Below are 24,054 nucleotides of genomic sequence, written 5' to 3' on the forward strand. Positions count from 1 at the left end.
GGAAAGGCTGCCGGTTTCAGGGGTTGAGTCTTATAAAAGATGCGACTCACAGACCGGAAAATATGGTACTCCCCATTAGAACACAATGGAATGGTTCCACCTCCCCTTCTATTGCTGGAGGTACCCTTGAAAGTCTTTAAATACCTATAAATTTTTGTCACCGAGACCTGTACAAATCCTGACACTTTGGTTGTTTCAGAGCAGCAGAATGCTCTGAAACAACCAAATATGCCATAAATCTACCGCTTCTGCTGTGAAGTAAATATTTTTGTGTTTCAGCGATGCTGCTGCGGGTGCAGCTGGAGGTGCGGCAGCAGAACAGGGACATCCTGCATGAGCTGCAGCAGCTGCGGCATGAAGTACGGGTCGTGTCTGAGAGGCTGGATGAAACTGAGCCTCTCAACAAGACCCGTGCAGTGTCTCAGCCTGCCTTGTCGACGGTGCCTCCAGTTCTACCTCGGCTACCTGCCGACAATATTAAAGAATTAGAGGCTGCCGTGTGGGATGAGGCAGTGGCTGCCACCTTGGTTTGCACTGCCCTTTTATTTGTAATTATGATGCTATGTAACATGTGGAAGTTCTGTGCTGTTTCATGAAACATGGTGTGGGTTCTATGTGAAGGAAGTTCGCATCGCACACACTAAAGAGTTCATGGAAATAATTTGTTCCCTGCTGTATAGTTTCTAATGACATATTTGGACTGGACCTTAGTTTCTTTAACATGCATCTAAGCGTACACTAGTGTTCTTGCAATGAGACCTCATCGAAATGTGACCCTGACTGCCAGAATCAAATCTTTGACCTCAGCTCCGCACCGCAACACCATAGGCACTGAGCTACCATAGTGGCTTGCTGAATCGGTGATTTCCAACAGCTCTCCATAGAGATACATTCATGAAGCAGGAGTAAATCGTTAAGTCAATAAAAATCTATTGCTGATATAAAATGCAAACTGTGGCAGCTTTCTATAGAAGGACACAATGTAGAACACTTGTGAATAAATTCTTTTTGTTAGACGAGTTGGCACATCGTGAATGATAAATAGCAGGGCAAACAAGTGGGACACAGTACAGGAAAAGGGCTGCAATGATGTTCTTCATATACTGTATATACCTCATTTTAATCTACAGTTTTGTTTTCCAAAAAATAGAGTTTGAAAATTGCATTGCAGTTGGATATGTAATGAAAACCACATTTGCAGCAAGTCTTGTGTACCTGTTGTCGAATTGCCTCATTGCCCTAACATTTTTTTCTTGTGCTACAAGCCCATGAAACAAACTCCTAAACCATCCAGTTTCATGCAATCGTTCAAAGCATTTTCTAGAGCACTAGCAATTACTTTAAGAATGTAAACCCACATACCCTATGGCCCCTGTTACTTTTTATTCCACTACTCTGATTTTTCTGTGCTTTCTTTTATCTACCACTATTCTACATTATGTAAGAGAATTTATGCCCTTCATATTGAATAAGTGAAATACCATATTTACTTATGTAATGCACACGCTCGCATAATGAACGCACCCCCAACTTTCGTCGTCAAAATTTCAAATTTTTTTTTCTCCCGCGAAATAAACACACCATGAACTTGCTGCCGTGAAGTAGGAGAGACACAGTACAATGCGGCGTCCGATATGGCATTCAGTGGGTACGATTGTATCACACGCTGAATTGTACGTGTCTCCTACTTTTATAGCGGTAGCATCATATGGACACTCCAGGTGCATTTTTGAAGTCGGCGCCAATGATCGCGGCTTTATCCCGCGTTGGAGGGAAGAAAGCGGGTAAGAAATGCGCCGTATTTCGTCGTGTGCATGGCGCCGTTGGGAGGGGAGGGAGGCGGCACAACAACTGCACATTGCACGGCCGGGCGTGCCCTATCTTGACAACGATCTGCGTCGAAGGCTGAGTCTAGGTGCGATGGCAGCTTATACTTTTGAGCGTACTCCGTTATCGCCGCTCAGTTTGCGTTGAAGTGATACATGGCATGAAGGTCACTTCACTCGCTGTTGCTGCAGCGCTTCCTCACACCAGCATTTCGACTGTGAGTGTCCGCGGTCATCGAGTGTGATTGGTTCATGTTTGCCTGTACGCACTGACACCATGCTGGTTAAATTACTTTGGAAGTTTATACGGGCTATAAGAACTACTATCCTTACTTTGTATAGCTCTCTGCGCATTTGCTATCGCAATCGATGGTTCGCCTTGCGGACGAAATTGCGGCTTTCTTTAGAGGTGGCCGCGGAAAAACAAATCGTTCAAAATGTTACCCTGCATAATAAACGCACACCCCCCCCCCCTTTCTTGCGCATATTTTCAAAAGAAAAAAGTGCGTTCATTATGCGAGTAAATACGGTATTCTAATGGGGGTGCCCCATTTTCCATGCCCTAATGACAAGGGTTGGAAAAGTTGGTCAAATTGCGAACAGCTCGAACCATTGCATTGAACATTCATGGCAAAAACAGATGCTGGCCATAGAGAGAACACGGCCCCCGTGAAGGGGAAATAGCATTGTTTAATGTTTTTTCACCTTGGTTGCCATCCATTTTGTTTTTTGACATGCTTTTTCCCACCCAGTTTAAACCCACAATACATGTAATGCAGACCAAAATAGTGTTGTTGAAGGGGTTATATGTTCTGCCTTCCCCACGAAGCCTTGTTCACTGACATAGTCGTTGGCCATATACCTGTTGTAGCTAAATGAAATCAATAATAGTAATTGAACAAGGCTTCTGTGTAGAAGCCGAAACATCCTTTCGACATGCAAGTCGAAGCAAGTGTCAAACCTTCCGATGTCTTACGTGGTTGCCTTCTGTGCCATGATGTTATGAGACGGAGAAAGCTAAACGAAACCTGGCTGTAGAAAAACTAGTATAAATGAGGTATTTAGTGCACTCTAAGGTTTGCTAGTATATTTCTGGAGTTTTAGAGTCCGGAACCTTCACGTAAATGGACAGACAACTGCTCGGAACATGAATTGAGAAAACCGCTTGTGCAAAAATGACCTATCCTACTGGTTAAAATAAGCCATGTTTTTCTAATTAAATGTGGATTTATATTTTTAATTCTTCCGCAAAAGTTGCGAAAAATGACCCTTGGCGCGCCACATGGCAAAAACATGAAGATGCATATGTGGCCTGAAGAGGAGGGAAAACTGGAACAACTTGGTATTCATTCTTGGTAAATAAGGAACAGCGCACTGAAAACGTTGACGAAGGCAGACTTGACACACCACAAGTGCTGACTTTGAACTGGAAAACTTATTGAATGAACAAGTTTATGAACACTTGAGCTGTGCATGCACTTGCAAGGCAGTGAACAATTCATGACATGCACTCGTCGTTAGATCAGGTGATACTAAACAAGAATGAATTAAAAAAAACATCACACTGCTCGGCTGTCAACGATTTGCGGGGTCTAAAAAGGAAATTTCTCTTTCTTGGAAGACTATTGTAGGCTGACTAATGCAACCTGGTCCTGCTTTCTGTATTCTATAGGCCTCGCAAGTTTCATGAGTCAATTGGTCTGTGTGGCGAAAAAGATTCTCGGTCTGAGAGAATTCTGCAGTGCACCCGAATTGCCAAATGCGAGGCGCAAACAGTGCATTTCGGTGCTCCCTGAGGCGCACGTTTACACACCGCCCTGATTGTCCCACGTACACTCGGCCACAGGTGAGGGGGTTGCTGTAAACGATTGCAGTGGCGCAAGGCACACGCATGTTAGTGTGCCTTACAGGGCAGACTTTTTTTGCATTTGCACCTTTCTCCACACATTTTGTAACTGCTGTGCAGATGCTACCCACTTTCTGGCTGAAAAAAAATCTGTGCCATGCCACGATCCCCCCCGCCCCCCCACCCCTTTTTTTGTTTCAACCTGTGCGAACGCTAGTGTCCAAAGCATGCTTCAATTCTTGCACGAACTTTCCACAAGACAGCATGCAAATATTGGCGTCTTAAGGAAAGCTTGTGCGAAGAGTGAAGTTTGGAGAGTAAAGATGCGGCACCAACAAGCAAGCCGTTAGCCATACATCCACTAGCGTTCGCACAGGTTGAAGGGGGGGGGGGGATCGTGGCATGGCATAGATTTGTTTTGTTCTTTTCAGCCAGAAAGAAAGTAGGAAGCGTCTTCCCTGTAAGGCACACTAACATGTGTGTTTGCCTTGCACCACTGCAATCGTGTACAGCATCCCCCTCACCTGTGGCCGAGTGTACGTGGGACAATCGGGGCAGTGTGTAAACGTGGGCCTCAGGGAGCACCAAAATGCACTGTTTGCGCCTTGCATTTCGCAATGCATTGCCATGACTGCGGGTGCACTGCAGAATTCTGTCGGACCGAGATTCTTTTTCGCCTCACAGACTAATTGACGCATGAAATTTGCGAGGCCTATAGAATACAGAAAGCAGGACCAGGTTGCATTAGTCAGCCTGCAATAGTCTTCCTAGGAGAAATTTCCTTTTTAGACCACGCAAATCGTTGACAGCGGAGCAGCGCGATGGTTTTTAGTTTTGTTAATTCATTATTGTTTAGTATCACCTGATCTAACCACAAGTGCATGTCATAAATTGTTCACTGCCTTCCAGGTGTATGTACAGTTGAACTGTTCATGAACTCGTTCATTCAATAAACTTACCAGTTGAAAGGCCGCACTTGGGGTGTGTCTACGTCTCCCTACGCTTTCAGGACACTGTTCCTTATTTACCATGAATAAGAGGCCTATCACATGGCTTTCTATTATTGTATGGGTTTCATGGTATTCTTATTAGTATTGAAATGCAGTCCACATTTTTCTGTTATTTTTTTACCTTACAATATGCTGATAAGCCTTCGTTTGTAGTGAAAGTGGCACTGCCTTTGTTTTTGATGAGTTGGCTTGGTAAGTCCATCGACTGAATAAAGATAACGGGGGCCTGGCAGCCATGATGTAGGTGTGTATTTGGGGGAAAAACGCTGTACAAATGTAAGAAGGTCTGTACGACAATGCAAACTTATTGTACCAGCTTTATATCTTCAAAAGTGGTTGAAAAGGCCAAAATGTAGGCAGTTAACTGCAGTTGCACTCACTCCTGTGAAGCAGAATGATAGGCTGCTTTCACACTTTGCGAAGCTGCAGGCGCAAAAATTGCTGAGGGTTAACTTTTGGTTCCCACAAAACTACGTCTTTAAAAACTGGTGGTCAGTCGCTTTAACGCAAAATGTGAAGGTCTGAAAATATCATGTCGGTATGCCTTTAAGCTGTTTTGTGCCACACGTATGTAGATCTGGCTTTCCTGCTCTAATGTCACGTCTCCTAATTATGCACTGGGAATTTGCATGGGAGTAGAGTTGGTGCGCTTACAAATGATGGTGAAAGTTTGGAGAGGTAGTTACTATGAAACACTTGTAAGATGGGATTTGAAAATTTTGAAAATTCTTTTAAGATGGGATTTGGATCGATCAGTGAGACTTATTATGACGTCCTTCGTCTCAACAGAGAAGCCACAGGTTTAAAACATTTTTCAACTATACATATTAATGCCAGGAGTATAAGGAACAAAGTAGACGAAATTGACAATCTGATGTCGTAAATAGAAAATAAATTTGATGTTCTATGTTTTACCGAAACTTGGTTATCACCAAACGACCACATACCTTTCTTTGAAGGGTATCGCTCGCAGTACATAACTAGAATCAATCAAAGAGGAGGTGGTGTAGCTATGTACATAAATGAAACGATACGTTTTACAGTAGTGGAAAAAACCGAAGACGTAGAATGCCTTACTGTGCATTTAGGAAAGGTCTCGGCATCGGTAATATATAGGCCTCCTACTGGCGACAAAGAAAAGTTTTGCAATTTTTTAGACATGTTGCTATCACATGCCTGTTCTAGCAATGAGCCTGTGATAATCATGGGAGACATCAATATAGATATGAGCTCACATGACACGTGGACATGGGAACTGAAATCACTTCTTGCTTGCCATGCCTGCACAAATCATATTAAGTTACCAACCAGAGTTACAGCGAATAGTGCCACTTTAATTGACATCTGTGTTACAAACGTAAATGACGATGAAGTATTTGCCGGCGTTCTTGCAAGTGACATAAGTGACCATTTACCCCTATTTTCCTTTACCAATTTCACTAACAACAATCGCTCTACCCATGCGCCTTGTTATCGCCGAATAATAAACAATTTTTCTTTAGAACACTTTCGGGAATTAGTTGTAGCTATAGACTGGCAGGCGGTCTACAATGAAAGTGATGTTAACACAGCTTTTAACATCTTTCTTTCAAACATACAAAGTTCTTATGAATCGGCTTTCCCGCTACGATATGAACGAAACAGAAATAAGAAAGTACGAAAACCTTGGATAAACCGTCATTTATATAACGAGATAAAAACAAAAAATGCGATGTAAACACGTGATCAAGAACAGTTCGCGGCATTCAAAAAGTTCAGGAATCACCTACAAAGCAAACTGAAGAAAGCCAAACAAGATTACTACCAACAATTGTTTTCTGGCATACGCAACGAACCAAAACTGATATGGAACGCTGTGAATAAAATAACGAGTAGAAAGTCAAGTTGCGCGTCACAGATACAACTGCTGAACAAAAGTCAAATGACGAGTATGAACGAACATTTTGTACAAGAGCTGGGTCACGTGCCTCAAGAGGAGGCGAAAGAAGCATGGTTCATGTAATCGATATCCCGCCGGTGACCAGCTCTATCTTTCTGCAACCCACAGATAGTGTTGAGATACAAATTCTGATAGACAAAATGAAGTGTACAGCCTCGGCAGGACCTGACGGAATTCGGCCAGAGCCGATTAAATATGTTTCGGGCGAAATAAGTGTCGTTCTAGCTTATATTGTCAATTTGTCAATATCTTCAGGAATTTTCCCTGATGCGCTAAAAACCGCTCGAATAACACCAACCCATAAAGGTGGTGCGAAAGATCAAGTCTCAAATTACCGGCCAATATCGGTCTTAAATATATTTTCAAAACTTTTTGAAAGTGTCGTGGTTGACAGGTTGGGGTCTTTCTTACCAAACATAACGTAATCTCTGAGTACCAATATGGTTTCCAAAAAAATAAGTCAGCAGAGCAAGCCCTTCTCGATATCAAAGATAAAATAATTGAGAATATTGAAGAACAGAAGGTTACACTTGGTCTTTTTTTAAATTTTCGGAAGGCTTTCGACTCGATTGATCATAAAATATTATTAAATAAATTAGAAACCTACGGGGTACGTGCCGTCGCTAATGATTTAATAAGAAGTTATTTAACAAATCGAAACAAATTTGTTCAGATAAATTATGTTGCCTCTGACATTTTACCTATAAAGCAGGGTGTACCTCAGGGCTCGAAACTGGGCCCACTATTGTTCTTAATTTATGTAAACGATATTGTACGAATACCTGACTCACCCGACTTGGCAATGTATGCCGATGATACCAACGAATTTTTTACATCCAAGGACACTTCCGAACTTACTAATATTGTTAACGCGTATCTAAATCGCTTGTCAGTTTGGCTGAGAGAGAATAGTCTAGAATTAAATACTGCAAAGACAACATACATTTTATTCAGAGCTCGTAACAAGAACTTACCCAATCAGATGAACATTTATTTCAATGAAACGGCAATTAACCATGTCCAGGAACAAAAATTCTTAGGCGTATGGTTTGATGAACATTTATCCTGGGGTTGACATATAAGGATGCTTTGCAATGACCTGTCTAAATCTGTCGGTATCATTAATAGAATAAAGCATCTAATTCCGCTTTGGCTCAAACAACAGTTATACAATGCTCTTTTTTACTCTAAACTCTGCTACGGAGTCTTGGTATGGGGTACAACTTCAAAAATAAACTACAACAAATATTCTTTTACAGAAACGAATCCTTCGTATGTACTGCAATCACCATGGCCGTTTCGTAGACCTTGAAACAGCTTCATTATTTCAGCGCTACTCCCTTCTTCGAGCAGATAGAATATACTATAAGAAGCTTCTGGTCACCATACATAAACAAAAATTATTCACCAAAACGAACAATGATGAAATATCTCGTTACCCTCTACGCCGGAAAACCAGGCACATTCCAAAAACAAGAACAAATTATGGAAAACAAACATTCTTATATAAATCGACAGAAATATTGAACAAGGTAGGAGAATTGTTAAATTTTAGCGCCTGTGAAAGCTCGTTCAAAAAAGAGCTTAGTGCATTATTACTCGCCGAAGATATTGCTTTCACTAGTTATTGATATTTGGTTTCTTTCACATCTGTACGTATGCATGTATGACATGAAATGTTCATATATATAGGTACCATTTGTGCTAATGCTTTTTTTTTTGTTTACTCAATACAATGAAGAAATGTATGTTATCACCGCTGTTGTAACTTTGGCGGCTGGGACCTCTGTCAGGCCTCTGTGCCTTTAGTCCCAGTCTCCCCTCGTTTGAACGAGAAAATAAAGTTCATTCATTCATTCATTCATTCAAACACAAACATGAAATGCACAGAACAGACAAGACCTGATGCACTTCGTGTTTGTGTTTCTTCCAGTAACGCTAAGGTGTTGTAGAGCACATTTACAATTAATTGGCATTGCGTCACAAACCTCTTCCAGCAAAAATGTTTTGCTTTGCACTCAGCTAAAAATTCACTTCACTTGGCAATAAATTATATTCTGGCAGTATTGGGTATATTTTTCAACTTGAAAACATTGCCACATACAATGCTCATTTCCACATCTCTGGCAATTTTTGTCTTTTGCAGCGCAAGCACCTCCTGCAAATAGGAGGGAAGTCACTGCGCGAGGTGGCATCGTATGCCATGAAGGCTGTAATGGCGCACCCCGTCCAAGTGCTTTACAGCCTTCATAGCAGGAAGGGGAAGAGGGCATTCATCAATTTGAAGTTATGCCGGATAGTCACAGGTAAAGCTTCCTCAGTCATCCTTTTGCATGGTTGAAGTATTGTGTATAGGCTCCGTACAGTCAACAGGCGGCGCTGCTGCGCCGCAGCGGTGGCGCGATGCTCAGCGTCGCATGTGGCGGGCGGCACAAAACTGGGAAGGGGGGAAGACAGCGAGATTTCGGAACAACGTGTGCACGCCTCCGAAAGCCGCACGTATATCCGCGATCCGCCTTCTTTTTTTTTGTGCGTGTGTGTACATGAAAGCACAAGCGTGGCCCTCTGTGATGTCACAAATAGTTTTTGCGGGCTTCAGGCCTATTAAAGGAATAGACGATTACTTTCACGGTGCAGCGTTAACCAGCGGAGACAAGCTCTACGGTGCGTCGCATGTTGCTTGTGTGAAAGAAGTGGACGTCGTGGACGTTCACGCGAAGTGCCGTTCGCAACAGGGAAAGCAAGTATACGACGTCATCCTTCACGTGAGTAAAGCTTACTGTTATACTAAAATTGAAGTCACTAAACTGGCACCCTGAAAATGTTGTAGTTGATCGATTTTTCATCGACGCCTCACTGTTGGCAATGCATGTCTCATTTCGCTCCGGTGCGTTGTACGCCGCGGCCTATCATTTGATGTCGCTGTTACACTGTTACTTTAGATTGTCATACAGCTCGATCAGGACCGCGTGCAGCTACACACTTACTCGTAGGCTGTCGTCAGCACAGTCATGTCGAGTGAGCTAAACGATTCGGATTGTTGGATCGTGTGGCAGTGACCATGCTATCCTCGTTGACTCGTTTGGGACCCAGTCGGAGCCACCTGCTGCGCTGATAAACAAGATTTATTAACTAGGCGATCTTAATTGACATGACGCGAATGTTCGTTTTCATCATGTACAATGATCGAGGCTCATTAGACCCCTTTTACAAGATACGATTTTGCTTACGAATTCCTTTCCTTGCATACGCACTTTGCTTTTACAATGATGCATCGCAAATGTATATCACAAGAAAAATCGCACCATGTGAAATCGCACCTCTCAAGCGCCAGCGGCCGAAACGAAGATCGTCGAATTAGTGCTCGCCAGCACAAAATAGGCTTCCTTGGCATAAAATATTGCTCATCGCACATGCCAGTAATATGCTGATCATACCGAATGCTAAGACAACGGCAAGCAGTCGTCAAATCAGCAAGGTCGTGACAAATTTCTTTTAAATGTTCAGCAGCTGGCCATGGCCGCAGGCGTCGCACAACGAGCTGTGAAACGCGCATGTGTAGCACGCTTTACAGAACAAAATCTTCTCACAAATATCAAAGACGCTGACACACTTTACTCTCCTCACAGCTGCGATCCATTTCTTTCGCCGCTCGATCTCATAAGACTTGCCAGGAAACCTGCACAACTTTATCCCGGGCTGGCCTTCGTGGTTGTGACAGCCCTTTACATAAAGCAGCAGTATCGCCGGTTCCACTTGCCTTTTTTTTCACCTCCGACGCTAGCCGATGAAGCGCATGCCATTGCACCGTCGCAACACGTATAAAAAAAATAAAGTGGCTGGTGAACAAAGCAAAACGGCTTCAACAGTGGCCGAGACGAAATGCAGCGCGTGGGAAAGAATACTCATCGAGCCGGCCGAGCTGCGGCGTCCACTTCCCAACACTGTTGCGTCGCTGCGCCAGATGGCGCCAGAGCAGCCGCAAACTTAGGGTGCCTCGATGCCCAGCGCCGCCGTCCAGGGTGGAGACAACCCCGCTGGCGCCGCCATATTGTGTCACACGAGCTGAGACTCAGCTACGCTTGCGTTCATAAAGTGTTACTCGCGGCGCGCTTCCAAGTGCTTTGCCTTGATGAGGATTTTTTTATCGGTGTCCCATCTGCATATCTTTATAACCAATAGCCGTTAACTCGTCGAAGGTCGAAGACGTAAATGTATGGCGCCGGGAACATGCCCCAAGTTGCCTAATTCAATCACATTTAATATGCCGTGTGTATGTTTAAAATACGCACTATTTTTTTTTGCGCTTCGATGCTTGGTATATAAGGTTTGCGACCCCCTGTGTGTGGAAGTTTTTCTTTTTCGCTGTTGTATTTTGGTTTACACGTCACGCCTCCTTTACCGTAGCCAGCCACTCGCGCACGGCGGTTAGTTTCCCTTGCGTTGCGCGTGCTCTTCGCGTTCGTTGCAATTATTTGACGATATCTACGCGCAATTTTTGCTTTTTTGCCCACAAAACTATGTGTTGACATGATTAAGCTGGTGTAAAAATAACTGCGATGTGAAAATAAGGTTTAGTTAGTGCTGTAGAGAAAAATGTAACGTAACTTGTCTGTGTCAATCTTGCGTAGTACACACAAGAAATCAAACGATGCACAAAATGCATTTACTTATAATGTCTAGTACAATCAATCATGAAAGAGATATATGTACATGAAAAATTATATGTAGTGTGGCGCCTGAAGGTTATGTTGAAAGACGAGATAAAAAAATTAATTCGCAAGGTAGGCTCGACACACAATTCGGGATAGAGAGAGTTTTTTTTTATTTATTCATTACATGGGGGGGGGGGTCAAGTGAGTACATCAACCTTATTACACACAATATAAATCGAAAACAAGAATGCAAACAAGAAAACGCAACCACGGGTAATATTAATCAAGATATCCGGCCAGATATCCAGCCAGAATACATACATCAGCTACCATCGAATACGTCGCATCAGCCAAACACATCGATGGCGAGTACAGAACATTTCATAAATAACCATTAGAACACTGATAACTACATTGAAAAAATAAACAACACTGCATACATATCACGTACAAAAACCGTAAATGAAACTAAGACAGTCAAATACAGATTAGCAATGTTTTTCACTTCGAAAATATAGTCCATGATGATGTAGGGCTGTTGACTTTAACAGACGGCGCCCATCCTGTCGATTTCCCTCGTACTGGTCCTCTTCAAAGTGTTTCTAAGTACAGGTAAAACAACAAAAGTGATTATTGATATGAAAAGTTGCCTTGTAAATACAGAGAACCCATTACAGTGCATAAAAATAAATTTTAGCAAAAGCAATGCTGTATTTCCTCGCTTCACACGTTTCGAAGAAATGCACAGGCTACAACAGACACCATGCCAGAAAGCGCCGAAACATTTTGGTCCCATGATGCCCCTTAACTCTACTACACCTGGGCATACCGTGCACAGGCATTTAAAGACCGTCACAGTACCCACTACGATCGGGAATGAGCACGAATGACCATCGGCTTACGATCACCACGCTACAAATATGTACAAGTCTAAAAAATCAGCTATGTAACGTAACACCCTGAGGTCCGCAAGATATCTCCTGAGAAATCAGAGAAAATCACAATGTTTCGCTTACCACGTACAAAACAGCCGCTCTCCGCAGACGAAGCACTGCGTTCTTTAGTCCCAAATAACAAGTACCGAAAAAAAAAGAAACAAGAGACACACACGATGTGTGCTTCCCGTGAAAAAGGAAAATAGGTGGCTTACGTGACGATTCGTAGCTAATGTAAGACTATTTCGCGGCTAAGCATCTTCGTCAGTCCTTAAAATAAGGGTACAGACTGCGCCCATCAAAACGAAAAAAGCCTATGCGACGCGCGCTCGCAAACCATACGCTACTCAGACAGCATCGGTGCAGTGCTTACTTAGTTCGTGAGAGAATACTTTCTCTCGGATCAGAGAGTATTCTCGGATCAGAGAATACTTTCTTATTTAAATGAAAAACACGGCGCGGTAGTCTAAACATTCTTGACACTTACCTCGCAAATGCAGGAGTTATCCGCTGCCTTCCAGTGATCGCGCTTTACTTGGGCTTCCCATCTCTTCCGTCGCTCTGGGTCCCGGGGGAAGCGAAAACAACGCAGTCCTTTACGCGTCGATCCGGCGCACTTGGGAACACAACAGCCCGTCATGTCGACACGATGCACTTGATAGCTTGTCAGTCATGCGGCTGAACACTGTCTAGCAAGTAGAAGCGTCCGCGAAGCATCCGCGCGCACTGTGCCTCGAACTCAGCACCGGCACCAAGCAATCGCAACGGCTCGCTGTGACACAATATGGCGTCGCAGCGAGAAAGCGGCGGCGCGGGGGCGGTCAAAGGTTGGCACCACCCTGAACGGCGGCGCTGGCATCGAGGCACCCTATGCAAACTCGACTGTACGGAGCCTATACAGCCGAACTCCTCTACAGCGAAATGGCTTGCATAACAAGAGGTTGTCCTTGCCAAAATCGTGTCTTTCATATAAATTGTCAACTTCTACAACAAAGAAATTTGGGCGTCCCTGTTGGCTGATTTCGTTTTTCACTATGAAAACCACATACTCAGTCACCACTGCCCTTGCAGAAATTGCGAAAGTGTGCTCTGCACTAGCACCAATGGCAGCTTAGGTGAATTGCTTGACGAGCATGCCGATGAATTGGATCACACCAGGCAGCTTACACGTTTAGCATCAGCGGGTAAGACAGTTGAATATGTCTCGGTTAGTAAAGACATGATGTGAGCATCACTGATGACGTTAACACTATGTTAGGGTGGAAAAACAAGAATGTCAACGAAGGCAACAGGGATGAAGATCCTGTAAATGGATCAAGAATTTTCATGGCGGGGAAGGCGGTAGCATTTAATTATCCGCAGCATTACTTTTCCTATCCTGCATTTCGCCGCTGAGCATGCTGTGAACCTCGATTCAATAAGGTTGGCTCCGGTTGCAAATTCTGTCAGATAAACTGTGTGCTAAAGACAGAAACTTATTTCACTAAGTCTCTTGAAGGTTTTCTTTTGTTGAATGTGTTTGCATGCTCTATTGTGGGTGATCTTTACGGTGCATGCTGTATGTACTAATTGTGGTCTTTGCATGTTTGTGTGCAGATGTCATCTGTGCGAAACGGGGGGGGGGGGGCAACCTGACACAAGCGCAGGACTTCATTAAGTGGTTGCCAGGGTCTGTAGACAGCGGTGGTGGCAGGAAGAGGCGTTTCACAGAAACGTTTGCAGCAGAGCAGCCCGATGATCCCTCCCTTCGGGGCAGGAATCATTGCCTGCCCACTGCTGCCCTCTCCCTGCCCCACCCTTGCCCTCAGGTCCCTGGCAAGTCCACCGTCGGCCCCTCCTGTCCGGCTGCTGCGGCCCCTGATCCTTCCCCTGCTGCAGCCCCTGCCGCCCCTGCCCCTCCTCCTGCTGCTGCCCCTGGAGCTGAGCACCCCTACTGATGCCTGCATCAGTTCAAGAATTGTATTGTAAATAGTACTGTAAATAGTATACTAAATAAATTATATTTTTGTTTACGCTTTGCGTGTGTCTGCAGGAAGTTTCCTTCCCGCACTTATTTCCATCACATTTTCTTCGCTACTAATTGTATAGGCAGTAAGCTAGCATACAAGCAACAGAATGGCTGAGTACAGGCTATGCTTGAAACACACTGGATGCAAAATGGCTGAGCACCGGATATTCTTGAAACTCATTGGATACAAAATGGCTAAGCACTGGGTATTCTTGAAACACGTTGGATACAGAAAGGCTGAGCACTGGATGTTCTTGAAAGACTGCATACAGGATGGCTGTGCACTGGCTCTATGTTGAACTACATTGGATTCAACAATGGCAGACTGTACGGCCAATCTTGGCTCGAACAGTGGGTGGACCTTGGATCGGGTTGCACTTTGCCATGATGCCAGGATTGAACCAAAGTTCGTACCAATTTCTGCGAGCATTGGACCATGCTTGGCCCAGTGCTGTCGTGCTGCCTGGGGTAGTTTTATCGGCTGCATAAACTTGGACACATTCGCTTACTAACTGAATTAAGCGTGGAGTCATCGCGCACAAGCAAACATGAATAGATCACACTTAATGACCGCAGACAACGACTCTCAAAACGCTGGCAGCAAGCGCAGCCGCCGCAGCGGCCGAAGGTTCGTGCGGTCTATCGCTTCAACGGAAACTGAGCGGCGAATGCACAGCGCATGCACAGTCCACTGAGCTCCAGCGGAGCAGATAATCCAATCCCCTCCCCCTTCCCTATCATCCAGGCACCATCCACGAAAAGTGGAACCTACGAGCCTCGTATAGGGACGTGTCACTAAGCGTGGACAGCTGGGCTACTTGGTTGTGATTAGCAGTATGAAACATCGTTCCAGCGCACAAATAAACAAGGACAAGACGAGAAAGACAAGAAGAACGGCGGACATCAACTCAACGACAGTTTATATCCGGCGCTCTTGTCTTTCTCTTGTCGTCCGTGTTTATTTCTGCTCTGGAACGATGTTTCATAATGCTAGTGACATGTGAACCACCTGACACACGTCGCTACCTCACATTTCTCCACGAACCTTGGGTAGCGCAACTTTTTCTTCACTTCTACACCCTCAACGCTACACACACTCGATCGTTTCCTCGCTCACCCGCTTTACCCTCGCTCCCCTAAAAGTGAACCGTACCTATATATACTGTGCCGAGGAGAGTATGTCGTCTTGAAAAAGACAAGTCCACTCGGTGAAACGTCGGCTCCTGCTTTCACCTTGTTCTCGCTTTGGTCATCGTCAATAACCGTGTGTATGCTGTGTAGTGGATCAATTAATTTGTGTTTAAATACAAACAATCAGCGGAAAATACAAATTTCAGCGCAAATACAATACAAACAATCAGCGGAAATACAATACAAATTTTAGCGGAAAATCGGCAGTGTTCGCTGCCGATTTTCCGCTGAAATGGCGCACATAGTTATTTTGTAGTTTGTTTAGAGAAATGGTATCTCACTCACAAAGTACAATGCGCGCAGACGTGGATTGCCCGATCCGGCACGCTCGCGAAGTAAAAAAAATCTTGTTTCCATTCCATTGCAAATATTGCAATTTTCCATTTCTATGTGTTCGTCGACACGCTACATTGCAAATGAAGTGCATTTAGGGGCACACCTTTGCGAATTGCCAATAATCCCAGGTGTTCGATCCCCAAGAGACGAAATAACCTTTTGGGGTCGTCACAATTTTCCTAATTGTTGAGTAGCATACAAAAATCGCGCGTACGAATGAGTTTAAATAATTGCAACCTCGGCAAGGGCATATGACAAAGCAGCAAGGTACCCAAAGTTTCCATGTTGCGTTGAACGCGCGACCGTTTGGTTGCATTCTTTTCATGTCGGTTCTCCTGCAAGCATTTTCTGGTGCATCTTAAAAGGTTATCTTACCTCATCTGCCTATTAAATGTAACATGCGAAACGTGCCGGGTATCGTAATAAATTATCTCGATAGCATACTTACCTCCGTGGCTTGAATAAACAGCGTCATCAATTTGTGTTCGAATATTTCATCCTCGTTATCTCTACTTTGATGGGCACTTTTTTTCCTGCATAGCAACCAAACCTTGAATATGCTGTGCAATGTGCATCCTTGCTGCACCTGTATTAACCCTTGCTTCGGACGGTAATTAACTATACAGTTACATAGCATTTTTGGCTTGCTATAGTGGCGCAATAACAACTTACCCTCCCGCACATTCATCAAAACTCGTGCAACAATGCGAAAAGCAGGTACACAGTCAGTTCTTATGTTGATGAAATAGTAAAAGACGACACGTTAAAGATAAAGCAAATCAATACAGTGCACTGAAATCAGCCAGTTGCATCCCTTGCAGTGAATGATTGCATCCTTTAAGTATCAACGGTTCTTGCACGTCCACAGCTAATCAAGCTTGCAGAAGTATCCATACCTAATATTTGTTTCGAAAAGCAGTTTCTAATCAGTTTGTGACCAGATCATATAACGATATCCTGTCATTACTACCTTGATAAACAATGAAATACCATGCGACTTGCAGAATATTGTTACGGGGAGTATTTAATTAACCGTGAACGGCTAGCGCTTGCCTAGTCAAGACTGCACAGAGCGCACAGGTTCCAGCAGGTTTTCAGTCCGACAAGAGAGCCTCTGACCCAGCCCCACTACAACGTCTTTGTCTTTGCCATTGCTCGTGACATTATCCCCGGCCGATGAAGCACCGTCCCGGTGCTTGTTGTGATCAAAATGGATTATCACAGTTGTAAAGTTTGAGGCGGGAAACATGTACGATGTCAGTTCGCGGTGCGGCAGTCGATGAGGTGGATGCCATGGGAGATATCTCATAGGTGACAGGAGTCACCTGGCGCAGCACGCGATAGGGTCCGACGTACCGCGACATTAACTTCTCACACAGGCGGACGCGACGAGATGGGAGCCAGAGAAGGACGAGAGAGCCCGGTGGAAAATCAGCATCCCGGTGTTGACGATCGTAGATGGCCTTTTGTGCGGTCTGCGATGACGTGAGCCGAGCGCGGGCTATTGTGCGCGCGACGAACGCACGCGTGATGACATCTTGCGCATAGGAAGTCGTGGACGTGGAGGCCGGATCAGAAGGGAGCAAGGTGTCAAAGGGTAGTAAGGGATGGCGTCCAAAGAGAAGATAGAAGGGTGAGTAGCCGGCAGTTTCATGACGCGATGAGTTGTATGCAAATGTGACGAACGGGAGCGCAACGTCCCAATCATGGTGGTCATCGGAAACGTACATGGAAAGCATGTCGGTCAGTGTACGGTTTAAGCGTTCGGTGAGTCCATTAGTTTGAGGGTGATAGGAGGTCGTGAAGTTGTGATGAGTAGCACATGATCGAAGTAGATCGTCAACCACACGAGACAGGAAGCAGCGACCGCGATCTGTGAGTAGGTGACGTGGAGCACCATGTTGGAGGATGACGTCGTACAGTAGGAAGTCGGCTACGTCTGTGGCGCAGCTGGTTGGCAACGCTCGAGTAATTGCAAATCGAGTGGTATAATCCGTAGCGACTGCAATCCATATGTTGCCTTTCGTGGAAATTGGAAAGGGACCCAGCAAGTCCAGGCCCACTCGATGAAATGGCTCGGCTGGAACGTCAATTGGCTGAAGGAGACCAGCGGGTAGAGTCGCAGGTTTCTTCCGACGCTGACACAGGTCACAAGATGTTACGTAGCGGCGAACGGCCCGATAAAGGCCCTTCCAGAAAAAGCGTCGTCGTATGTGATCATAAGTTCTGGAGACGCCTAAGTGCCCGGAAGTGGGGGCGTCATGAAACTGGATGAGGACATCCCTGCGCAGATGATGCGGGACAACGAGCAGGAGTTCGGCGCCGTCGGGGTGCATGTTGCGGCGGTAAAGAACGTTATCCTGAAGCAAGAACATGTTGAGTGAAGGGTCGATGGTGCCAGATTGCAGACGGTCAATAATAGAGAGCAACGATGGATCTCTACGTTGTTCGTCGGCCATATGGATGAAGTCTGTTATCGCCAAGACACAGGTGTCGGAGTCTGTTTCAGTGGAGTCGGGTGGTTCAACGGGATGGCGGGAGAGGCAGTCGGCGTCGTTGTGTAACTTGCCAGATTTGTACACTACCGAGAACGTGTACTCCTGTAACCGTAATGCCCAACGGCCGAGCCTTCCTGTGGGGTCTTTAAGTGTCGAGAGCCAGCAGAGCGCATGGTGGTCTGTTATGACCACGAACGGCCGTCCATATAGGTACGGACGGAATTTCGCGACAGCCCAGACGACAGCTAGGCACTCCCGCTCAGTAATGGTGTAATTCTTCTCCGACGGTGACAGAAGACGACTAGCATACGCGATCACACGGTTGACTTCGTTCTGTGTTTGGGCGAGGATAGCACCAATTCCATGGCCGCTTGCGTCGGTGCGAAGTTCTGTTCTAGCAGCCGGGTCAAAATGAGCCAGCACAGGTGGTGAAGTGAGGGCAGAAATCAACGACGCAAAGGCAGTCGCTTGTTCCGCACCCCAAGAAAAGGCCGCATCCTTTTTGAGTAGGTCCATGAGGGGTCGAGCAATGTCCGCGAAGTTGAGAACAAAGCGGCGAAAGTAGGAGCAGAGCCCAAGAAAGCTGCGTACTTCTTGCGTGGACCGTGGAAGCGGGAAGTCGCGGACGGCACGGACCTTGTCAGGGTCCGGTTGTACGCCAGTAGCGTCGACTAGGTGTCCAAGTAATTTGATCTGGCAGCGCCCAAAGGTACACTTAGATGAATTGAGCTGGAGGCCAGAACGCCGAAATAGGTCGAGAATGGCCGACAGACGAGGGAGGTGGCTGTCAAAGCTGGGCGAGAAAACTATTACGTCATCCAGATAACAAAGACAGGTTGACCATTTCAGACCACGTAGAAGAGTGTCCATCATGCGTTCAAAAGTTGCAGGAGCATTACACAAACCAAAAGGCATAACCTTAAATTGGTAGAGGCCGTCGGGTGTGATGAATGCGGTCTTCTCGCGGTCGCGCTCATCGACGGCAATTTGCCAGTATCCCGAGCGGAGGTCTAGCGACGAGAAATATTTGGCACCATGGAGGCAGTCGAGCGCATCATCAATTCGGGGAAGAGGATACACATCCTTCTTCGTCACCCGATTGAGATGGCGATAATCGACGCAAAACCGCCAGCTGTCGTCCTTCTTTTTCACAAGCACTACAGGGGATGCCCAGGGGCTAGAAGAAGGCTCGATCACATCTTTATCTAGCATTTTATCAACCTCCTTTTGGATGACTTGGCGCTCAGAGTGAGACACTCGGTAAGGGTGCTTGTGAAGGGGGCTGGCGTCTCCAGTGTCGATGCGGTGGGCCACGACTTGTGTACGGCCTAATGGAGTGTTCTCAACATCAAATACGTCAAGGTACGAAAATAGGACACCACGGAGTGCTTCACTTTGGGACGGTAAGAGGTCGGGGGATATCATTTTGTCCAGAAGTGCCTGGGTTGGCGCCGGTATGACAGGTTGGGTCATGGGCTCAGCGTCAGCAGTGAATGAAGAAACAGTACATTCTTCCAGAGGTGACAGTTCGGCTAGTGAAATTCCTTGAGGAAGAATATGGGTCGAAGTAGAAAAGTTGAGGACTGGAAGCAGCGTTCTGTTGTTGGCAACAACCACTATGGTATGAGGAAGCGCGATGTTGCGCGAGAGGATCAGGTCTGTGAGGGGAGCGACCACATATTCATCATCAGGGACCGGTGACATAAGGACGTAGGTAGCAGCCTGCGCGGGTAGTCGTAGAAACTCCATGGAACGTAGGCGACTGTGACTTGATGCGGCGTAATCAGGACACAATGGCAGTTCGAGCCGCAAAATGCCAGTAGAACAATCGATGAGGGCAGAGTGGGCGCTCAAGAAGTCAATACCAAGAATGAAATCATGAGGGCAAGCGTCGAGAACAGCGAAAAGAACTGAAGTGTTGTGACCGGCAACAGTAACGCGGGCAGTGCACATACCAAGAACCGGTGTTCGGGTGCCGTCAGCTACTCGCACAGTAGGAGAGACGGCAGGTGTTAGCACTTTGCGGAGGCGGCGTCGGAGCGTAGAACTAAGAACAGATATGTGGGCGCCAGTATCAATGAGAGCAGTAACGGGCACACCGTCGACGAGAACACCGAGCAAATTGCGTCTGGAAGTAGGGTTCAATAGAGGTTTTTCTGTCCTTGTCGTCAATGCAGCCTCACCTCCCGGAGCTGCACTGGCTAGTTTCCCGGGTGGTGGCCAGAGGAAGCCGGAGAAGGAGAGCGACGGCGTTGAGGGGAGCGCGACTGGCGAATTTGAGGGGACGGCGATCGGCTGGACCAGTGTCCTTGTGCGGCAACATCGGCGTAGGTCGATTCAGAGCGCGAAGACAGACGGTGATGATCACGGGCCGGAAATTGGTCGTCGAGAAGAGGTGTGCTATAGTACTGGCCACGATCTTGGCGGCGGTCACTAGGGAAGCTTGGTCGGTAATTCCGACGATTGCGGCAGTGGCGTGAAATGTGGCCGACGCGAGAGCAAGAAAAACAGATTGGTCGGTCGTCAGGCGTCCTCCACTCAGAAGGGTTGCGGTAGCGGGGTGTGAACCGGGGAGCGGAAGCGGCAGCAGCAACAATTGGGGCGTTGTGGTGTTCAGTGGGAGGACCGGACGCGCACATGGGCGGAGGGGCGTAACTAGGCGCTTGTGGAAATACGACGCCCATATTGGCAACCTCCTGACGTACGACGGCCTGAATGAGAGAGATTGTCGCCAAATGGTCGTGAGCAGGTGCCTGATAAGCGGCTGGAGCCATGGCTTCGAGCTCCTGGTGAACAATCCTGGCCAAGTTGTTAGGCGGCGAGAACGGAGGGGGCGTCACGGGATCATCGCACGAGGATGTCGCAGCTGTGTTCGGGAGTCTGTTAAAGCGCTGAGTAATCCGTCTGCTTTTGACTTGTTGAAACCGCCGGCATTCAGTGATAATGGAGTCAACCGTGGTGCAGTTCTTACACATGAGGATGTTGAAGGCATCGTCCGCTATGCCTTGCAACACGTGGCCAACCTTGTCCGTCTCTGGCATGTCTTTGTCAATGGTACGGCACAAGGCTAGTACGTCTTGAATGTAGGCGACGTACGACTCCGTGGACGTCTGAGCTCTGGCCGCCAGCTCGTGCCGGGCTGTCATTTGGCGCGCGGCCGATCGGCCAAACAGTGCACGCATCTTCTCCTTGCATAGGTCCCAACTTCTAAGTTCTTCTTCGTGCGTGTTAAACCACATCCGAGCCGTGCCCCGTAGGTAGAAAATGACGTTGGCAAGCATTAGAGTCTCATCCCACCTGTGGTGCTTGCTGACGCGCTCGTACAAGAGGAGCCAATCGTCGACGTCTTTGTTGTCCGTGCCGCAAAACGTGCCGGGGTCGAGGGGCTGCGAAAGAACCACGGTCGGCGGCGCCGCAGGCGCGGGCTGCGATGACTGCGTACTGTCTTCGGCCATGGAGGCGGGAGAAACGTGGCGTCCGCTCCGAAGATCCAGGGCCGGGTGGAATAGAGCCCACAACCTCCACCAAAAAGATGTTACGGGGAGTATTTAATTAACCGTGAACGGCTAGCGCTTGCCTAGTCAAGACTGCACAGAGCGCACAGGTTCCAGCAGGTTTTCAGTCCGACAAGAGAGCCTCTGACCCAGCCCCACTACAACGTCTTTGTCTTTGCCATTGCTCGTGACAATATTTCTCCTTGGCATTAGAAAGTAATTTATTTTCCATTTAAAGTATAAAAAATATGCACTTTATTCAATAAAGGGGCACAGACAGATTTTTTTGCAATTACAGACTGATTTATTTAAATTTATGCCTACATACAAGCTATAAAGAACAAAATTAGTCTAGAACGAAATTGTTCTGAAATTTATTCTCCTAGCACTGCGGCTATGGCGCTTTGCTGCTAACAAAAGCTGAGAGGTTGAATTGCCAGCCGTGACAGTCGCATTTCGGTGGGAGCCCTAGGTAAAAAAAAATTGCACTTAGATTTAGTTCGTCAGGATCTATTCAACCCTTAAAATTCCAAGGGCTCTTGCTCAAGCGGGGGCATGTATATGCAAAATCTAACAAGCAATACTAACACTAGCCGAAAGCAAGGGGCACAATGGTAAAACAAGCATATTTATGGTACTTAGAATGTAGAAAATAGTCATTGCATCAATATGCATTGTTCAAGAGCGCTGCACAAATAAGCATGATCAGGCATAGTAAGAACTCTATCAGGTAGCTGGTTGCACATATAAATGACAAAAGACATGAATGCTCATACTACATCATGCACGCAGCAGAAAGAAAACATTTTTTCAAAAGTTGTTCCTTCTGGTAGATATGAGTGGGCCGTAAGCGCCATAAACTTTATTACAGGGCAATGTGTAATAACACTTATGAAGGAATGAAGAGTACTTATCAGCAAACCTTTGAAGCGCCTCCTTTACAGCAGACACTGCCTTGCCCTATGTAAAAGGAAAGAATAAAATAGTACTCATTGAGAGGCTTAATGGTTATGGCATTGCGCTGCTAAGCACGAAGTCGCGGAATGTGTTCCCTGCCGCGGCGGCCCCATTTTAATGGGGGCAAACTGCAAAAGCACCTCTGTACTGTGCATTGAGTGCACATGAAAGAGCCCCAGGTTCTCAAAATAACCCAGAGTCCCTTACTCTGGCGTGCCTCATAATCATATCGTGGTTCTGGCACTTAAATATCGGAATGCAAATTAATTTTGATTGATGAATAAGACTAAGACGAGCTGCTTTGTTTTGTAAACAGACCAAAACGATTTGTCAAGGTAACTGAAGGAGAATTTATACTATGGTCATTCAAGCTCTGAGCTAATTAAAATTTTGTAAGCAACTTATTTACTGTTACTGTTAAGAGAGGCATTAAGGACGGCGAAGCGAACCCATGTTGAGAGCTCGCTGGCTGTTAAGTATCGCATTACAAACAAGTGTCATGAACACCCAAATATTTATACAAGTATTGATATACTAGCCCCGAGATTTTTTCCTGATAGCAAAGGAGTTATGTGCTTGCTTATCGAAGTATTCATATTTACAGGCCATATAGTGCACCATGAAATTTGTTTGTCCACGTTGTACGGCAAAGTACCGTCAAATAGAACTTACCGATAAATATTGCAATAATCGAAACAGTGATATGCGTTACACGACATGCGATTGCACCATGAACTTTATTTACAACACACAATCATGATTGATGTAAATATAGGCAAAACAATAAGCATTATTGCCTGAGGAACTCCTTAATGCACTGGGACATGAGAGGATGCTCTGCTATTGCTTACAACATTGATACGGAACAGCGGCCCCAGTGTGGCTGCAATGAAGAGGATGAGGACGACGTGTTCCCGATTGGTATAAGGTGGCCATGTTGGCCACCGTTAGCCTATATGTAAATAGATTGTAAATAGGCTTGTATATTAGCTACACCTAACATTATTTGGTGGAGGTGCCGGGAAACAACATATTGTTACAACAACACGTAACAATATATATTTAAATTGGCTTGAAAGAAACGCTGCTTGCCAGGTAATCACAGAGGAATCGATGGTCATTGCTTTCAGCATTTCTGATGGCCATTGCATTCGATGGCCATTGCAGAAGCATTTCTGCTGTACCTTCCCAAAGGCATTAACACAATCAACATATAGCTTATAGACGCCTACACTAGAATGTGTGCTAGAATGTAAGACAGTGAAAATATGGAATAATTGCGTTTCGGAAGTTCCACCAGATGCCATGCTGGTCTACAAATGAATGATTATTAGATAAGTGACTTACCTCACTTGACTG

General features: G+C 45.9%; 1 protein-coding gene across 1 annotated transcript; it reads left to right on the top strand.

The window, feature by feature from the left end:
• Positions 1-430: 430 nt before the first annotated feature.
• LOC125940671 (translation initiation factor IF-2-like) lies at positions 431-14,423 on the top strand. The gene is made up of 3 exons (XM_049657099.1): positions 431-527; positions 8,768-8,927; positions 13,808-14,423. Exons 2-3 carry the CDS (start codon positions 8,825-8,827, stop codon positions 14,146-14,148), a joined length of 444 nt encoding a protein of 147 aa, XP_049513056.1. The 5' UTR covers positions 431-527; positions 8,768-8,824; the 3' UTR covers positions 14,149-14,423.
• Positions 14,424-24,054: the final 9,631 nt, after the last annotated feature.

The sequence above is a fragment of the Dermacentor silvarum genome, chromosome 10 (assembly GCF_013339745.2).
Source record: "Dermacentor silvarum isolate Dsil-2018 chromosome 10, BIME_Dsil_1.4, whole genome shotgun sequence".
Taxonomy (NCBI): domain Eukaryota; kingdom Metazoa; phylum Arthropoda; class Arachnida; order Ixodida; family Ixodidae; genus Dermacentor; species Dermacentor silvarum.

Bases quoted from the DNA above. Each gene is read 5' to 3' on its own strand.
- LOC125940671 (XM_049657099.1), top strand. From the start codon at position 8,825: ATGAAGGCTGTAATGGCGCACCCCGTCCAAGTGCTTTACAGCCTTCAT. The intron at 8,928-13,807 runs GTAAAGCTTCCT...GTTTGTGTGCAG, and splicing joins GTTATGCCGGATAGTCACAG to ATGTCATCTGTGCGAAACGG.